This window comes from Tachysurus fulvidraco, chromosome 21 (genome assembly GCF_022655615.1).
Source record: "Tachysurus fulvidraco isolate hzauxx_2018 chromosome 21, HZAU_PFXX_2.0, whole genome shotgun sequence".
Classification (NCBI taxonomy): domain Eukaryota; kingdom Metazoa; phylum Chordata; class Actinopteri; order Siluriformes; family Bagridae; genus Tachysurus; species Tachysurus fulvidraco.
Genome location: NC_062538.1, coordinates 13155790 through 13174937, shown reverse-complemented (window position 1 = coordinate 13174937; position 19148 = coordinate 13155790). Strand labels below are relative to the sequence as shown.

The 19148-nt window shown below is 39.1% G+C and overlaps 1 protein-coding gene across 2 annotated transcripts in view; it reads right to left on the bottom strand.

Annotated features, from left to right (window-relative positions):
- Positions 1 to 19148, bottom strand: part of jakmip2 (janus kinase and microtubule interacting protein 2) — a 75268-nt gene that overhangs the window by 29805 nt on the left and 26315 nt on the right. For both annotated transcript variants that reach the window (XM_027139996.2, XM_047805783.1), the window contains exons 8-10: positions 1216 to 1269; positions 768 to 890; positions 96 to 224 (exon numbers count right to left, since the gene is read on the bottom strand). In XM_027139996.2, the coding sequence (XP_026995797.1) occupies positions 96 to 224; positions 768 to 890; positions 1216 to 1269 (306 nt within the window). The remainder of the gene's footprint in view (positions 1 to 95; positions 225 to 767; positions 891 to 1215; positions 1270 to 19148) is intronic.

Genomic DNA, 19148 nt, shown 5'->3' with positions numbered 1-19148 from the left:
AATGTGGATATGTTATTCTGTAAGAGCCTGTTAGTTAGGTTTTACCAAAAAGACAATTTGGGACCAAATGCCAATTAATCTAAGATACAGATTACCTTGGTTTCCATCTCAGCATCAAAAATGCCACCTTTCTGCTCCTGCAGCAGGGCGTAAGCTCTCTGAAGGGCCTGGTACTCCCGTGTCAGCTGCCTGAAGCGCAGTTCAGACTCCTCAGTGGCCAGACACTGCAAAAAAAAATAATTCACTGCAAGACACTTGGGGGTTTGTGTAAAGGAAGAATGAATGGTGTCATGTGAAAGAAAGGCATAACACAGAGCATACATGAACAATGAGAAATAGATATAAAGTATAAGAGCAAATACAGTGAAAAAGAAACTGATAAGTTTACTATTATATTACTATTATATTAATTGAAAGTTTGTCATGAGGCACAAAGAAGAAAGAAAATGTAGTGCAATGTGCACAGGAAATGTATAGTAGAACCATGTCAGTGCAACTACAGTTATAATTGTGGTCTCTTAGACATTTTGCCATTTATCTGACTGGTTAAAACAGTTAGCCACACAGGCTGACCCTCAAACTTCAAAACCTCAAACCAAATGAGGATGAGTGGTGATATCTATTACACCTACAATCAATTTGGCTGACACAAAATTTCAAAATAACCTGGATGAGTCTATGAGAGAGCATGCCTATGGAACATCTGATAGCATACTGCTACTTCTAAAATCTAAAATATGTTAAAGCATACATAGCTTTTTTCTTACCTCATCCATTTCTTCATCTGGTGTGGCTGGAGTACGATCCATGCGTAAAGAAGCCACAGAGGAGCTCTCAGAGTCCACTGACTCTTCATCGTATCCATAGAATGTGTCCACAACAATATGCCTCTGAAACCATGACACAGATTTTTGTAAACATTGATTTATGCATATTACACATATGGAAACAGACAACACTTTCAACAATGCTCATGCTTGTACATCCTCATGACTGTAGGTCTATGCCTTGGTGTAAAATAGAAAGGGATTATATCAATGGAAAATAGATTTCAGAATATAATGGCATTAAAATTAATTCTGATATTCATTAGAGAAATGAAGCCAGACATTAGGTTTTTTGAAAATTGACTTCTATTATTAGCCCTATTTAAAAAGAAATGTCACTTCAAATCATTGACACAACCAGAAAAACAGTTACAAAAACACATCATACCTTAATAGGCCTGCTTCGTTTATGCCGCTTCTTCCTAAGAAGTTTTTCTCTATCCTAAAATAACAGTTAGAGTAATAACAGTAACACAAGTTTTTTATGTAAGCAAAGGCACCAACATACCTAAATAATAAAAATGTATTAATATTTAGGTGAAAAAATAACTGATATTTATTAAGTAACTGATATTTAGCTGTAACCAAATGTTTGCATTTATAATATATGTGTACAAATTTGTGCCATTTTTTTTACAAAGGTTCAAAGATAATATTGTCAGAAAACAGGATTTACAGATAAAACTAGACCCAAACACAGTGGTAGCAATTATTTATGTAAAAATGTATTTACATAAATAACACACATAAACACACATAAAATTCTGGTGAAAGAACTTAGGAATAAAAAGAAACCAAAACTCAAAAAAACTACAAAACTAAATACTGAACCTAAGAAACCGAACAGATACATTAATACAAAGACAACACAACAAGGATGTTTTAGCAGGAAATTGTTCAAGCAATCCAGGAACAGGGGGAAATTGATCCCAGCAAGATCCAGGAGGAGCGCAGTGAGGTCCAAAGGATGAGCAAAGGCCACAGTAATGGAACGGAGTGGGCAGAGCAAGGAACACTGAGACGTAGCCAGAGGGGGCCAAGAGACATTCACAGCCGAGCAGAAGGGCCAAGCTCACGAGAGTCAAAGGACTTCTCCTGATCTATAAAGACTAACCCTAAATTCAGCCCAAAAAGTTCAGAGATGCTTAGAGGGTCTCAAACCAGCGAGATGTTGTCAAATTATAGACCTCCCAGGAACACAGTATGTTTGATCAGGATGAAATTCTTCCAGAATGCTTCCTAGTCTGGTGGCTAAAGTATAAGTTTAAAATCAGTGCAAAATAAAAATACAGGTCTGCAGTTTTTGATGTCATTTAAAACTCCATTTTTTGATAGCAGTGTACGCTCATATCAGGTAACATGGAGGGGAGTGACATCTGCTCCACGCAGACTCTCCACAGGTGTCCCACAGGGCTCAGTACTTGGTCCTCTTCTTTTCTCCCTGTATACTCACTCGCTTGGTGAAGTTATTTCCTCACATGGGTTCTCTTACCACTGCTACTGTGTGTTGATGATACACAACTTATCTTCTCTTTCCCACCCTCATATACCACAGCTTCTGATCGGATCTCAGCATATCTGACAGAAATTTCATCATGGATGACTGCTCATCAGTTAAAGCTCAATCCTAGAAAAATGGAACTGCTGATCATCCCAGGTGATTCATCCCCAGGTCATGATCTTGCTATATCCTTGCACAACGATCTGATCTCCCCTTCAGCCACAGCTTGCATCCTTGGGGTAACCATGGACATTCAACTGTCCTTTTCCTCTCATGTTGCTAATGTGACTCGCTCATGTCGGTTTCTTCTCTACAACATTAGAAGGATTCGGCCATTTTTGTCCACACAGGCTGCTCAGGTACTTGTTCAGTCTCTTGTCATTTCTAGACTGTATTACTGCAATGCACTGCTGGCAGGTCTACCTATGAACGCAATCCGTCCTCTGCAAATGATCCAAAATGCAGCTGCCCAGCTTGTTTTCAACCTACCAAAGTTCTCGCATACCACCCCACTGCTGCGATCCCTCCACTGGCTTCCGGTAGCTGCACGCATCAGATTCAAAACACTGATGCTGGCCGGCCTACAAAGCCAAAAAGGGACCAGCTTCCTCTTACCTAAAAGCCCTCATCACTCCTCGCATTGCACCCCGCACTCTCCGATCTACAATCACTGCTCGACTGGTTCCACCATCTCTCAGGGTAAGAGGCAAGTATACTACAAGACTCTTCTCTATTCTGGCACCAAGGTGGTGGAATGAACTTCCCCTAGAGGTCCGGACAGCTGAGTCACTGGCTATTTTCAAGCAGCAGTTAAAGACCTACTTATTCAGAAAACACTTCAACTAGCACTTCTTTCCCTATCTTTTGCATTTAAAAAAAAAAACCTTTGACACTTTTTCATTGTAACTTTGAACAATTTTTTTAAACTCATGGTATCTTAAGTATGTAACCTAGTGAGCCAGCATTAATGTATTCAATGCTATAGAATTAAGCACTTATGTACATCACTCTGGATAAGGGCATCTGCCAAATGCTGTAAATGTAAAAGACTTCCCTTTTGCAACTTACTGGCAGAAACCCTCTTCTTAAACTATCATTTAGGACCTCCAGCAAGTGTTCCCCCAACATGGCCCAGAATGACTTGTAGAACTCTACTGGAAGTCCATCTATACCAGGTACCTTTCCACTGCATAACCTCTAGAGTTTTCTGAAGCTCTTCTAAAGTTTTTACCTGACTGAGTGCTGTGTCTAGATATTGTGGGATTTTTGGCAGTCCTCTTAAGATGATCTGTGGTTTGGTCTTTATGCTCACAGGAGTACAGCTTTTTATAAAATCTGACAGCTTTCTCAAGTATTTCATTAGGCTCAGATAAAATGGATAAAAATCTGTTTCAGATATCAGGTTTTTAATTTCAAAATGAAAAAATAATGCGCCATTTGGGCGCATTATTTCTGGGAGTGTGATCTTACATATGCACCTTGTAATTTAAAATCAAGATGATCTGATAGGCGTTTTCTTTTAACTGTGAGGGTCTGAATGTGCTCTTGTTTATTTATTGACTGTATAAGGGATTGGAGTTCTGTGATTATGGGTTCAACCTTTTTTATTGATCCTTTGTGGCATCGAGAGTGTACTGCTGACACAACTGCGGGGGTTTTATTTTGCCCAGGCCCCATCACTGCTGTAAGTATGTAAAACAACTCTTTTCTTCTCTAAAACTGTTCTAAAAAAGTGTCGACAAAATGTTTGTCATTTAAAAGAGCTGTGTTAAAATGCCAGTATGCACTCTTTAGTTTAATAGAGATTAAAGCCACTATACATAAAACCAAACTGACATCTGAAAGACAAACATGGCTATAAAACAACTCTTAATTGTGTGTAAATGATGTTTGAAAACATAAAATCCTTTCCAACCTCACAAGAGACATAAAACTGTTACGTACATGAGCCCATGTGTACTGTTTATGAGAGGTGTGAAGGGAATTTGAGAAGATATGTGTGGTTCTATATGGTTATGGTCACTGTTGAACAATTAAAATCTCCACCAACAAATAAAAGTTCTTCACCAATACAGACCTCTGTGGCTTTGCATAATTGATCTAAAAGACAAGTCTTTCTATTGGTGAGATTGAAGCATAAACAGTTTCAGTAAGTTTGACAATTAGTTTCTTGTTTTTAACAGTCTGCCTATCACTACCTCCTCTATATTAAAAGAGACTGGCATGAAAAATTAAATTGTTCCTACTTAATTAGTCAAGGTGTTGTGGCTCAGGCAGGAGAGGACGACCCACTCCTGTGTCCAGTTAAAAACATTCTAACTGTCACTATCATACTCCTGAAGGAAAAAAATACATCCATTCCACAACACTGACATTCAAAGATGCTATATATACATATATATATATATATATATATATATATATATATATATATATATATATATATATATATATATATGAGAAAACAGAAGAGTGTGAGTAACTGTAATGACACCTTGTAAGGCTGATGATCCATTTGCAGCTTTATTGTACAAACTCGTAAACAACAGGCAAGGTCAAGGTCGGCAAACACAACAACGTAGCGAAGGCAGAAATCGTGGTCGGAAATACAGGCAGAAGGTCAGGGCAGGCGGCAAACAATCGATAAACCAAGATACAGAAACAGAGTAGCAAAACCAGGACCAGTGAAACACAGGAAAATGCTCAGACTGATCACAATAGCAAATTGAGACTTCGCACTGGGTTCAAGTTCAAGTTCGCTTTATATAGCGTGGGAAATAGGCAACACATGGCGGCGTAATTAGTCCCGGTGCGGGGATTATGGGAACTGCAGTCTGGAAGCGACTAGTACTCCGAGGACGCTTCTCTGTGTTGGTGCTCGGGAGGTGAGACAGGCGCTCCAATCGTGACAGTAACAGTAGTTTAGTGTAAAACCAAGGAGTACTAAAAATAATTACTCTATTTCACTGCCTTCATTGTGCAGGTTGTTTAACTTTGTCACAATTTTCTTTAACCAGTACACTTCCTTATCCTCACCCATCACTCATTAAGTTGCTTTATTGCTTCAAAAAGTCTTTTTAGGTCTGAGAAATACTCACTGATTTTAGTGAGCAAGTGTTAGCAAGTGTTTAATTTCATTTTCACTTACAGTTATTTACAGTAGGGATCAGAACACTGGTATCAGACACATTACTTTCTGTATCATATCAATTTCTACAAATTCTCAGTCTGTTTTTTTTGTATGTTTCATTGCTGCATTTTTTCTTTCTTTTTTCTTTTTGATGGTGTTTTGAAGACCACCTCTTCAGTTTCCATCTTCACACATCTAAGTTTTCTTTCAACAATGTAATATAACCACCAGTGCTTTCCTGTGTGTTATTAACAACATCATCAGTGTTAAGCTCTGCATTACTCTACTGTAAATTGTGCTCAGTCTGTAAAGTGATCTCAGTACAACCAGTACTTCTCACCCTCTCATTCAGTACTGGGATGGTTTCAGTGCTTAACACTTCAGTTGGTTTCTCCACAGTTTGCTCTGTGTTAGTTAGTGCAGCCGTCACACTAGCATATTCCACTCCTCCTGAGATGCGAGGCCCCATCCTCACCTTATACCCTAGGAGTCTCTTCCGGCTCAGTCTCCCTGCTGCCTGGGGATATGCGCACACTAGGTGTCCAATTCTACCGCAGCACTTCATGAAGTCATTCAACACAAAAATAATATAACCAAAACAGTCTATTTTGAACGTTAACATGCACTCCAGCTTGGTGATGTTACTGTACAGGATCCTATGTACGTTTCACCAGGTCAGACTTACTCCTTATAGAGATCATTTTTACCACCATGACTGTTGCAATTTATTATTTGCACTAGTATTGATATTGAACAATGCTAAATGTAAGGTTAAAATTTAGTGTTGCTTTAATGTTTAGAATGGTGGCTGTTTACCTTCAAAACATTTGCTTTGAACAAACTACATTTCCCATGAGCATCAGCACGAGAGATGTCGCTGGGGAATGCTGGGATCAGATGGCCACGCTCACACTATATTCTATTCGTTTTTCTGCTTGAAAACATACACAATTGTTTTGTCTCTTATGCAAATTTGTTCAGTAAAAGTTCCTGAAAAGACAAGATGCCTCCCGTCTCTTTATTCTAACTCAAACTATTTCATGGTGCCGAAACCCGGGATATTTGGACTTTATTAACGAACTTTCACAAGAAGTTTGGAGTTAGCTCGTGACTGTCGGTGAGTGAGTGAATTAGCGGTAATGGTTGAACGCTACGAGCGAATGAGATGGAAGTGCGGAACGATTAGAGCTTCCACTACAAAGCTTTTGAGCCGTATAGGAGAGGAGAGCAACAAGGATGATACAGATTGTGAGAAATTGCGTGAACTGTTGTCATTGTTGAGTACGAGAGAGGAAAGCTTATCAGAATTGGACAAGAGAATAGAGGAGGCAACACCGACAGACAAACTCGAGGACGAGGTTGATATGGTGACTGATTATTTGTGACTGATTCAAGGCAGCAGAGATTCAACTGCTCGTCAGAGTGACGTAAGTGCAGTCAGTAATAGGCAGTCAGTTAAATTGCCAAAGTTGATAATTGACAAATTTGATGGAGAAATAAGTGCTTGGCAAGAATTTTGAAACCAATATGAGACTGCTATTCACTTAAATGATGCACTGTGCAAGAGAGAAAAGTTCACCTACTTGAAATCCTACTTAACTGGCACTACAGCTAAGGCAGTGGCAGGCCTTACATTGAGTGATAGTAATTCTGATGTTGCAATTACGTTGCTTAGTGACAGATTTGGAAGGAAGGACCTTGTAGTGAATGCACATATGTCCAGACTGCTAAACCTGACTCCCGTTTAGAAATCATATGACATCACAGCATTAAGACAGCTGTATGATGAATGTGAGATACAGATTTGCAGTTAAGAGTCTGCAGGCATTCACTGTGATACTTATGGCAGCCTTCTTTGTCCAATACTAACACAGTTGATTCCAAATGACATTGCTCTCAGTTATACATGAAAGGCTGGCACAAATGATGTATGGAGTGTACTTGAGTTCATGGCATTTTTGCAGCTTGAAGTTCAGAGCAGAGAAAGAACACAGCAGCTTTACAAGACACAATTGCATACAAAGGGAAGCTGTTCAGAAACCATTTAGCAAAGCAGTGCCAGGTAGTGAATCACAACCCAAAAGACTGTATGCTCCATCAGCAGCTGCACTGCACACAGCTTGTCCAACAGTTCCAACAATCTGTGTATTTTGTGACAGCGCAACCCATAAATCAGAGCATTGTCCTGATTATTCAGTAGCGAACGCAAAGAGAAATTGAAAAAATTGGGCAGATGTTTTGTGTGTCTTGGCACAAGACACATAGCAAAATACTGTAAAGTCAAGGGTGTTACATGTCCACTCTGCAGTCGTCACCATCATCAGTCTGTATGTGAACAAAGCGAAGAAAAGCCAGAACAGTATGAGTCTGAACAGCCAGAAATTGTGGCAGTACTCCGAGAGTCACTATATGTGGATGACCTCATTGCAAGCTCACCTGATGTAAACAAGGCCTGTTCTATAACAGCACAAGCAAAGGCCATCTTGGCTGCTGCAGGAATGGAGCTGCGGAAATGGACAACCAACTCCTCCGACTTAAGAGTGAGATGGATGAACAACCAGATTGAAAGCCCAACATTGCATTGAATGTTTTGGGATTAATATTGAGGCAAGACCATGATGACTTTGTGTTCAACTTGCAGCAAGTGCTGGATGTTTTGAAAAGGAAAGAGAGTACTAAGCGGAGTGTCCTTCAGATATCATGTCGTATCTTTGATCCAATAGGTTTCCTAACACCCTATACCATAGGTCACTAACTGGCGGACCGTGGTCCGGGTCCGGACCCAGAAGCTGTCCAATCCGGACCCGGACCTACAGCCAAAACAAAAGGTTAGGATTTAAAACTTGACGAAGTGCTTCTATTTTAACCGCCGCAGCTTTTGCAGTCTTCACGGTAAAGGTAGTGGAAACGCACAGACCAATCAAGTCTGTGTATTCCTGAAGTAAACAGTGCAAGACAGATGAGAGAGAATTAAAGTAAAGTTACACATGAAAGAAAGATAGTGATACATGTATGTTGTGTTCTGGGCTATGGTTGATATGGTTGATTGACCTGTAGGGGGCAATCTATTGGCGTTTGAACTGAGTTGGGTACAGCAAAGAAGACGATGTTAATTGCAGATATAATCCACCTGTGATTCTGTGAAATGTGTGTGTATGGTTTGCTGCTGGTTACCCCTGAGTAAATTTTCCTCTTGACCAGATCTGTCTCTGTCAAGTTATTACATTTTGGTGAAGAGGATGAAAGCAAGGAGAATAAAGTTTTGAAAAGGTGAAAAAGCTGGATCTGTACAAGTGGGAGCTTTGGAAAAAATGGCCAACATGGTAGGAACAGTCACACCATTTGATAGTCAATCACAATCTTGGGAAGAATATTGTGGAATCTTGCAACATTTCTTCGAGGCAAATGAGATTACAAATGCAGCCAAGCAAAGAGCTACAGTATACTGTTGAGCGCTGTGGGAAATCAAACATACAGTCTACTGAGGAATTTATTGAGTCCAGTTAAACCAGGAACAAGGACTTTTGGATAATTAGTGGATTTATTGAAAGAGCATTTCAATCCAAAACCAAGTGAGATTGTACAACGGTTTAAATTCAATTCAAGTTCAAGAGATGAAGGGGAAAGTGTTCTTGAGTATGTGGCAGTATTGAGGAAATTGGCTCATGATTGTAATTATGGAGAAAGATTAACAGAGATGCTGTGGGACAGACTGGTCTGTGGAATAAATGATGACCGTATTCAACGTAGACTGCTGGCAGAATAAGAGTTAACATTTGAGAAGGCGTTGAAAATAGCTCAAGCATTGGAAACAGCCAATAAAGATGTAAAGGATTTGCAAGCTCAATGTTCAGAAACCTCCATTTCAATGAGAATGCATAAAATGTCAGTAAAGGAAGATGGTCAAGGTAGAGCATGTTACTGATGTGGGAATTTGCGACATTTGGCCAATGAGTGTGGATTTATTTCAGAGAAATGTCACAAATTTGGGAAACAAAGACATACAGTACAGAACAAAAGTTTGGACACACCTTCTCATTCAAAGAGAACATTTAGTTCATAACAAAAAAGTGTGAAACAACTGAAAATATGTCATATTCTAGGTTCTTCAAAGTAGCCACTTTTTGCTTTGATTACTGCTTTGCACACTCTTGGCATTCTCTTGATGAGCTTCAAGAGGTAGTCTCCTGAAATGGTCTTCCAACAGTCTTGAAGGAGTTCCCAGAGATGCTTAGCACTTGTTGGCCCTTTTGCCTTCACTCTGCAGTCCAGCTCACCCCAAACCATCTCGATTGGGTTCAGGTCCGGTGACTCTGGAGGCCAGGTCATCTGGCGCAGCACCCCATCACTCTTCTTCATGGTCAAATAGCCCTTACACAACCTGGAAGTGTGTTTGGGGTAAATTTTTTTCACACTTTTTTGTTATGTATATAATTCCACATGTGTTAATTCATAGTTTTTATGCCTTCAGTGTGAATCTACAATTTTCATAGTCATGAAAATAAAGAAAACTCTTTGAATGAGAAGGTGAGTCCAAACTTTTGGTCTGTACTGTATAATGGAAGTATGTAGATCAACAATTTCCATCAAAGAACCAAGCTTTCAAGGGGGAGAAAGACGCAAGCAAGTTGTGGCTGAAAGAGGACAGAGATCACATTATGCCAGCAGAGATGAAAAAAGTGAATCTGATGAAGAAGGTATTTTTACAGTGTACAGTTTGGAAGAGATTCCTAAGGTGGCTCCTGTGACTATCACATTGGCTGTAAATGATTCAAACATACATTTTGAAGTGGATACCGGCTATGGCGTGACTGCAATGAATGGGTCAAATTTTTAAAAATTATGGGAAGAACATAAAAATCCAGAATTAAAGACCTGGGGTCTCATTTATAAAACTGTGTGTAGGATCCCTACTAAATGTTTACGTACGCCCAAAAGCCAAAAATGGCATACGCCAAAATAAATTTCGATTTGTAAAACCGTGCGTAGGCACACCTGTAAGCAATGTTCCCTTTATAAATCACAGATCACCCGCAGATGTGCGTACGTGAACCAGCCTCAAATCCCGCCCTGTACACGCCCATTTTTAACCATAAATAGTCAATGCAAATCACTGCGTGGACCTCGTTATAATGAGTTTCCTCTGCGCTCTCCGTGTTTAAAAATGGGGTGAGGAGCCAGCGTCTCAGGGTTAGCCACTGTTGCCTGCAGGTTATAATTATTTTAAAAGCAACATTGTTATATTAAAAACAAAATTGTTACATTTTCTACTTTTTAATATTGTTAAACTCACCAAGAAGCCAGCCATCACATACTGCGCCTGCATTTAGTCTGTTCCCTACACTGTTATGTGTCAAGATAAAGGAATCATGTGTTGAACCAGGCCAGTGTGCCACAATGTTTGTGAGGGTCATGTTGGAGTCACATATGATTTGCACATTAATAGAATGCACATGCTTTCTATTACCATAAACATTTTCAGATGGTGCCCTTATAGCAACATGAGCACAGTCAATTGCGCCGATTACATCTGAGAAACCAGACGTTGCTGCAAATTGCATTTTAATTTCGGGCTGTTCTCGCACAGTGTAGGGGAACCTGATGTTGACTACCCATATTAAGTATACCATTCAAAATTACAGTTATTATGGCACTCAGTGACGGCTATAATATACCAGGACCTATAGGGTGAGATGATAGATTCCAATAGAATTATTTCATATATAAACAGGTCTTAGACACAAAGTTGAGGATTACTTATAGTTTTTTTATATAAATAATTTACCCGTCTGCGAATTCCCGCTGGAAACCCCAGAGTGGTGAGGACTTGTATTTGGACTGGGATGGCATGGTTCCGGCGTGTTGCCCTCTCTAATACTGGACCCAATTCAACACATAGATCTAAGAGCACAGCTCCAGGGAATCTAAATCGGCTTATTAGCCAGTCATCATAATGTGCTAGGAAATCATCATGGTCCCTGAAAATTTGATCTCTCCTTATTCTGCCATTGGCGTAATCCTCCAACAGTGCCACTCTTGGCATTCTCTTGATGAGCTTCAAGAGGTAGTCTCCTGAAATGGTCTTCCAACAGTCTTGAAGGAGTTCCCAGAGATGCTTAGCACTTGTTGGCCCTTTTGCCTTCACTCTGCAGTCCAGCTCACCCCAAACCATCTCGATTGGGTTCAGGTCCGGTGACTCTGGAGGCCAGGTCATCTGGCGCAGCACCCCATCACTCTCCTTCATGGTCAGCAGTGCCATCATGAAGCATTACATACCCGGGTCACCGGAGGATTTATATGTTTCTAGCAATTAGACTGATCGTTAACACCTTGACAAAATCACAGTACATTAAGGAAAATATTTCGTTTTTACACTGTGCTCTGCAGTTCTCTAATAAATGGGTATTTCATGCTATTCTGTATCACATGTAGTCGCGCCATCTCCTCCTGTGCTCCCATTGTGGACAATATGACTGTAAGGCAGCGCTGATTATTCATTCATTCATTCATCTTCTACCGCTTATCCGAACTACTCGGGTCACGGGGAGCCTGTGCCTATCCTCAGGCGTCATTGGGCATCAAGGCAGGATACACCCTGGACGGATTAGCGCTGATTATTATTATTATTTTATTTTTAATATATTTTGAATTACATTTGGATTTTACTAGATGTATAACCTAAAACAATCGGCACAAATAACACTGTTGGATTTAATCTTCATGATAATGTGGATATAACGTATGAAATGGAGTGAAAATTAAATGTCATTAATTCTTATAATGGTTCTTCTCATATGAATTTTCTACAATCTAACTTCAGTTCACGACCTCCCCATCTGTGTCGCCAATTCCCTTTGTCTCCAGAATGTGCATACGCACGTCTCAAAGTTTGCTTAAAGGTGTGCACATTCTCCTGTCAAGTTTGTTTTTTATAGATCACAACCTTTGTGTGAAAACTGGCGTACACACATTTCCAGCCCTGTTTTGTTCATACGCACGCTTTATAAATGAAACCCCTGTTCTTTGAAGTTAAAAACTTATACTGGTCAAACCCTACCAGTGTTGGGTTTTGCAAAAGTGGTCATCAGACACAAGGGAACAGTGAAGGAATTGCCAGTAGTGGTAGTGCCTGGAAAAGGACCTAATTTATTGGGCAGAGGTTGGATCAAGGAGCTGGGCATGAAATGGGAGATTATCCACAAGATTCAAGGGGATGAAAATCTAACCTTGCCTGACGTACTTAGTAAACATACAGAATTGTTCAAAGAGGTGTTGGGTGAATGGAACGGTCCACCAGCAAAGATTTATGTGGATAAAGAAGCCATCCCCAGATTTTTCAAAGCCAGACCAATTCCTTATGCAATGAAAGCAAAGGTAGAAGTTGAAATAGAATGCCTGTTAAGAGAAAACATCATAGAACCTGTTAAACATTCTGAATGGGCTGCACCTGTAGTGCCCGTTTTAAAGCCTGATAACCCAGTACGACTGTGTTCTGATTACAAGCTAACAGTAAATCGCGTTTCAAAGTTGGAACAGTACCCCATCCCTCGATTAGATGATCTGTTTGCAACATTGTTAGGAGGGCAGAAGTTCACCAAACTATATATGAGTCACGCTTACCATCAGATTGCATTAGATGCAGAGTCCAAGAAATATGTCACAGTGAATACCCATAAGGGGTTGTTTACTTACTGTGTTTTACCCTTTGGAGTTTCTTCTAGCCCTGCTATCTTCCAAAGGACCATGGAGGGAGTACTGCAAGGTATTCCTTATGGGGCAGTTTTCCTGGATGACATCTTGGTGACCGGTTGCAATGATGGGGAGCATCTCCAAATGCTGGCCAGGGTATTGAGAAGGTTGCAGGAAGCAGGACTGCATTTGAAACGGAGTAAATGTACTTTCATGGAAAAAGAGGTAATGTTCTTAGGTCATAAAGTAGATGGGACTGGCCTACATCCATTACCCAAAAAAGTGACTGCTATTCAAAATGCTCCTTCACCAAAGACTGTGACTGAGTTGAAGGCCTATTTGGGACTGTTAAACTACTATAACACATTTTTGCTTAACTTGTCTACTGTTTTAGCCCCAGTGCACAAGATGCTGCGACAAGATACAAAATGGCACTGGGGTAGCGAACAAGAAGCTGCCTTTGTTCAGTCAAAAAAATTTATCCAATCAGTACAAGTTCTGGTCCATTATGACCCCCAGAAGGATGTGATTTTATCATGTGATGCTTCTCCTTATGGCTTAGGTGCCATTCTTTTGTATAAGATGCCGGATGGTAGGGAAAGACCCATTGGATTTATGTCACGGACATTGAATTAAGCTGAGCAGAATTATTCGCAGTTGGACAAGGAAGGATTAGCTATAATGTTCGGCTTAAAATGCTTTCATAAGTATTTGTATGGTCGGAAGTTTACTATCGTGACAGATCATAAACCCTTGTTGTCTTTGTTTAACGAGTTAAAATCTGTTCCTCAGATGTCATCTCCTAGGATCCCGCGATGGGCTGTGACATTAAGAGCATATGGATACAACATAATCTACAAACCTGGCAAAGATCATGCGAATGCAGATGCTCTGTCGGTTACCCTTGCCAATCTGTCCATGAACAGGAGGAAAGAGTACTAATGCTGGAGAATGCAGACATAACTTTGATTACAGCAGAAAAGGTGAGAAGTTGGACACAAAGAGATCCAGTATTATCCAGAGTGAGAGAAATGGTGCAACGAGGATTCCTGCAGGAATTAATAGGAACAGAGTTTGACCCATTCACATCAAGAAAAGATGAATTAAGTGTACAGGATGGTTGTGTACTTTGGGGGGCTCGTGTAATCATTCCCAGTGTGGGTAGATCAGAAGTCCTGAAACAGCTGCATCAGTGTCACCCTGGAGTGGCTAGGATGAAAGCGTTAGCTCGAAGTATGGTGGCCTAAATTGGACCAGGATGTGGAAAGGTTAGTTAAAATCTGTCGTATCTGACAAGAACATAGAAACGTTCCCGCTGTAGCTCCACTGCATCCCTGGAATTGGCCCGAAAAACAATGGCAAAGATTGCATGTAGATTATGCAGGACCCTTCATGGGAAAAATGTTCTTGGTCATGATTGATGCACATTCAAAATGGATGGATGTGTACCCGGTGAACTCCGCTACATCTGCTATAACTATTGAATGTTTGCGTACTAGCTTCAGTAAACATAGACTACAGTGCCTGAACTGATGGTATCAGATAATGCCACTTGTTTTGTGAGTGTGGAATTCAAAGAGTTCCTGAAAAAAAAAAGGAAAACGACATGTTACTTCTGCACCCTATCATGCTTCCAGTAATGGGTTAGTAGAACGGGCCATGCAAATTGTTAAAGACATGTTAAAAAAATGTGTTGAAGGAACAATGGCAACTAAATTGGCTCAAGTGTTATGCAGTTACACGATTACTCCTCAGACCACCACAGGACTTTCTCTAGCTGAACTGTTGCATGGACGGAAATTGCGATGTTCTTTGGATTTTATACATACTGATTTAACGGGGAAGATTCAGGAACAACAACAAAAGCAAAAAGTTCATCATGACAAAAAGGCCCATGAACGTAGCTTCGGTGTTGGAGATCCAGTACTTGTTTGGAATTTTACTTATGGACCAAAATGGATTCAGGGGCACATTGAGACTGTGACTGGACCACAGTCTTATAAAGTGATGCCGGGTGATGGGAGAGTGGTCCGAAGACACGTGGATCAAATTCTTGCCCGACAGAAATTGCTTGTGAACCTTTCAGAGGAGGTTATGGACTTTAAATATCTTGATTTGGACTTCTCTGATAACTCAGCTCCTGTAGTGACTAAGGAGACTGATGGAACAGAGAATGAATACATTTCTAGGGAGACTAATCCCCTTGAATTAATTGGGGATAATGCTCAACCTGGTGAGATAACCACTGAATCATTGACAAAAATCATTTAGCCCTGTTGTGAGATGGTCACAGGTCATTTAAAAGATTATGTTCTGAAGTAAAAAAATAAAATAAAATAAATAATAATAATAGTTAAAAAAAAATAAATTATATTGTAACAGGATTGTTGAATGAAGTTTATTGTATTGTGATTTGTAGGGAAATGTTGTAAACTTGGGGGGGAGGAAGATGTTGTGTTCTGGGCTATGGTTGATATGGTTGATTGAACTGTAGGGGGCAATCTATTGCCACTTGACCTGGGTTGGGTACAGCAAAGAAGACGATGGTAATTGCAGATATAATCCACCTGTGATTCTGTGAAATGTGTGTGTATGGTTTGCTGCTGGTTACCCCTGAGTAAATTTTCCTCTTGACCAGATATGTCTCTGTCAAGTTATTACAATGTAGAAAACAAAGCGAGAGAAACAGACGAGTGAAACGGAGAAAGGGAAAGAAGCAGACGAGTAAAATGGAGAAAGGGAGAGAAACAGACGAGTGAAACGGAGACTGACTTCTGTTCACACTTCCCACTTCACACTAAACCAGTGTGTCTCACAGGGGCGGTTCTAGGCCTTTTTTTAGGGTAGCTCCAGCCACCCTGTCTGTGATCTCAGCCACCCTAAAACTAAAAGTATGATTTTTACTTTCAAATATAAAAAATTAAAATTACGTTAAAATGCAGGACATGTTTTCGATGGGAAAGAAAATTATTTATCAGTTTGATCCAAGAGCGAATTTTTTTTTACTTTGCTTTTACGCACGTACGTTGTAGTCTTTTAAAGTGCGTCATCAGCTGTCTGCTGTATTTGAACGGAGAAGCACAGAGTCAGTCAGAGCGCAGTGAAATTTCACTATTCTTATTATCAGAGTTGATAGCTCAAACAAAATATTAATACAAACAATCCATTCAATACTGAATAAAAATAACATTTATTGTTTTGTTCTTTGTCATCTGAATATTTATTTTATTAATGACTGCATTCATTGGACACACTGTTTGTAGAGAATGCACACATACATGAACTGATTTGATTCAAAACTGGCATCATTACATCATGCGTAAAATTTTTTTGTCCACTTTTGCCATTTTAAATAATAGCATAACTTTTGACTTATTTATACATATAATATAAAACTCTTCTTGTTTTAAATTCTCACTGAGGGCTAAGCCCCCCTAAAGATGAAATACCAGAACCACCCCTGGTGTCTCGTATTAAAAGTGGCAATGTGAAACGCCATTATGAGACAAAACATAAAGGTATATATATATCCACTCAAACATATCCACTCAAATCTAAAGACAGCGTCCCTGAGACAGCTTTCACAGGTCTGAGGAAAGTAGCCATATACATCCTGACCATGTTTGGCTCCACATACAACTGCGAGGCAGCTTTCTCTCCAATTACATATTCAAATCTAAATATGGTTCCAGGGTCACTAATGAGCACAATGAGAATAACCCTGACTCGTATGTGACATAGGCGACTGAAAAATGACAAAGTCAATGATTTCACTTTTTTCTCAGCACGCAACAAAACCTTTTCTCGTATTTATTACCTGCTGATATCACCTGCTTACATTCCATTTATTGACAGCACCGATATATTACCTCTTCTTCTCTCAGATCACTCCCCTGTGGCCCTAAGCCTTCTTCCATACCCGCACCTAACCGGGTATAAGCGCTGGAGTTTCAATACCTCCTTACTTCACGATCAAAAATTTATCACACAACTATGTGCCTCTTTAGTTGATTTTATTCAATTAAATAACGATTCAATAAATAATCCTCAATCTCTATGGGAGGTTACAAAATATTTTCTAAGAGGAAAATGCATCGCCTTTTCTTCCCAATGTCAGAAAATAAGGAACAGTTGCAGAAACGAGTTGGAAAATTTAGTTCAGGTGACAGAACGAGAACTTAAAAATACTTACAGTCAGCATACGGCAGAAGAACTGCGAGCACTTAAATCTGGGTTGAAAGGTTTACTTTTACATAGAGCAGAATTCATTATGCATTGCATAAGGCAGTCATATTATTTTAATGGTGAGAGACCAAGCAGGTTATTTGCAGCTAGGATCAAACAGGTAGAATCTAAAGCAATCATACAAGCAGTGAAGAAAAATGATGTTATTTACACACAGCCTGAAGATATTAATCAGATTTTCAAATCTTTTTATGAGCAACTATACACCTCTAGTTCCTCCAGCAGTCCCCAGCAATATATCTCCTTCCTTCAACAGCTTCATCTTACTAAGTTTGATGCAGAACTACTAAACTACTAAACCGTCCCATACCTGTATCCCCTGAAGAGTTAAAACTGGCCCTCGAATTCTATGTCAAAGAACAAAGCCCCTGGTAATGACAGAATTCCACCTGAATTAATATCATCTATCTGGGACATAGTATCGCCACTTATTCTTAACTCCCTAAATTACGCAATTAAAAATAATGCTCTGCATAGAAACCAAAACACAGCTCTTATAACTCTGCTACTTAAGAAAGGAAAAGATCCCCTAGAATGTGCCAGTTACCGGCCCATTAGTCTAATTGCCACTGATGCAAAACTTCTCGCTAAAACCCTAGCTATTAGGCTCAACAAATGTATCGGTAAGGTTATTAATTATGATCAATCTGGATTTCTTAAAGACCGGTTTGCTTCCGATAATATCAAGACGACTATTTCACATCATCCATGGATCGGACCTCTATCAGGCCTCCTCCGCTGTCATCTCACTAGACGTGGAGAAGGCCTTTGATAGAATTGAATGGGGGTTCTTATGGGCGGTCCTCGAACACCAAGAAGTAGGTCAAGAATTCATTAATATGGTCAAAACCCTTTACAATAACTGCTCAGCCAGTGTAATAACCAACTCTATGATATCCCACCCCTTTACTTTGGGTCGTGGCACCCGTCAAGGCTGTCCACTATTGCCTCGTCTTTTTACACTTTCAGTAGTGCCGCTAGCACAAGCAGTGCGTCAGTCCACAAGCAGTGCATAATTATGTTGGCTTTGTAGAAGCCAACATTCTGATTTCCGTTATAAGCTTATTATTATTATTATTATTATTATTATTATTATTATTATTATTATTATTATGTTGGCTTTGTAGAAGCCAACATTCTGATTTCCGTTATAAGCTTATTATTATTATTATTATTATTATTATTATTATTATTATTATTATGTTGGTTTTGTAGAAGCCAACATTCTGATTTCCGTTATAAGCTTAGTATTATTATTATTATTATTATTATTATTATTATTATTATTATTATTATTATTATCATGTTGGCTTTGTAAAAGCCAACATTCTGATTTCAGTTATAAGCTTGTTATTATTATTATTATTATTATTATTATTATTATTATTATTATTATTATTATTATGTTGGCTTTGTAGCAGCCAAAATTCTGATTTCCGTTAGAAGCTTCTTCTTCTTCTTATTATTATTATTATTATTATTATGTTGGCTTTGTAGAAGCCAACATTCTGATTTCCGTTATAAGCTTATTATTATGTTGGCTTTGTAGAAGCCAACATTCTGATTTCCGTTATAAGCTTATTATTATTATTATTATTATTATTATTATTATTATTATTATTATTATTATTATGTTGGCTTTGTAGAAGCCAACATTCTGATTTCCGTTATAAGCTTATTATTATTATTATTATTATTATTATTATTACTATTATTATTATTATTATTATTATTATTATTATTATTATTATTATTA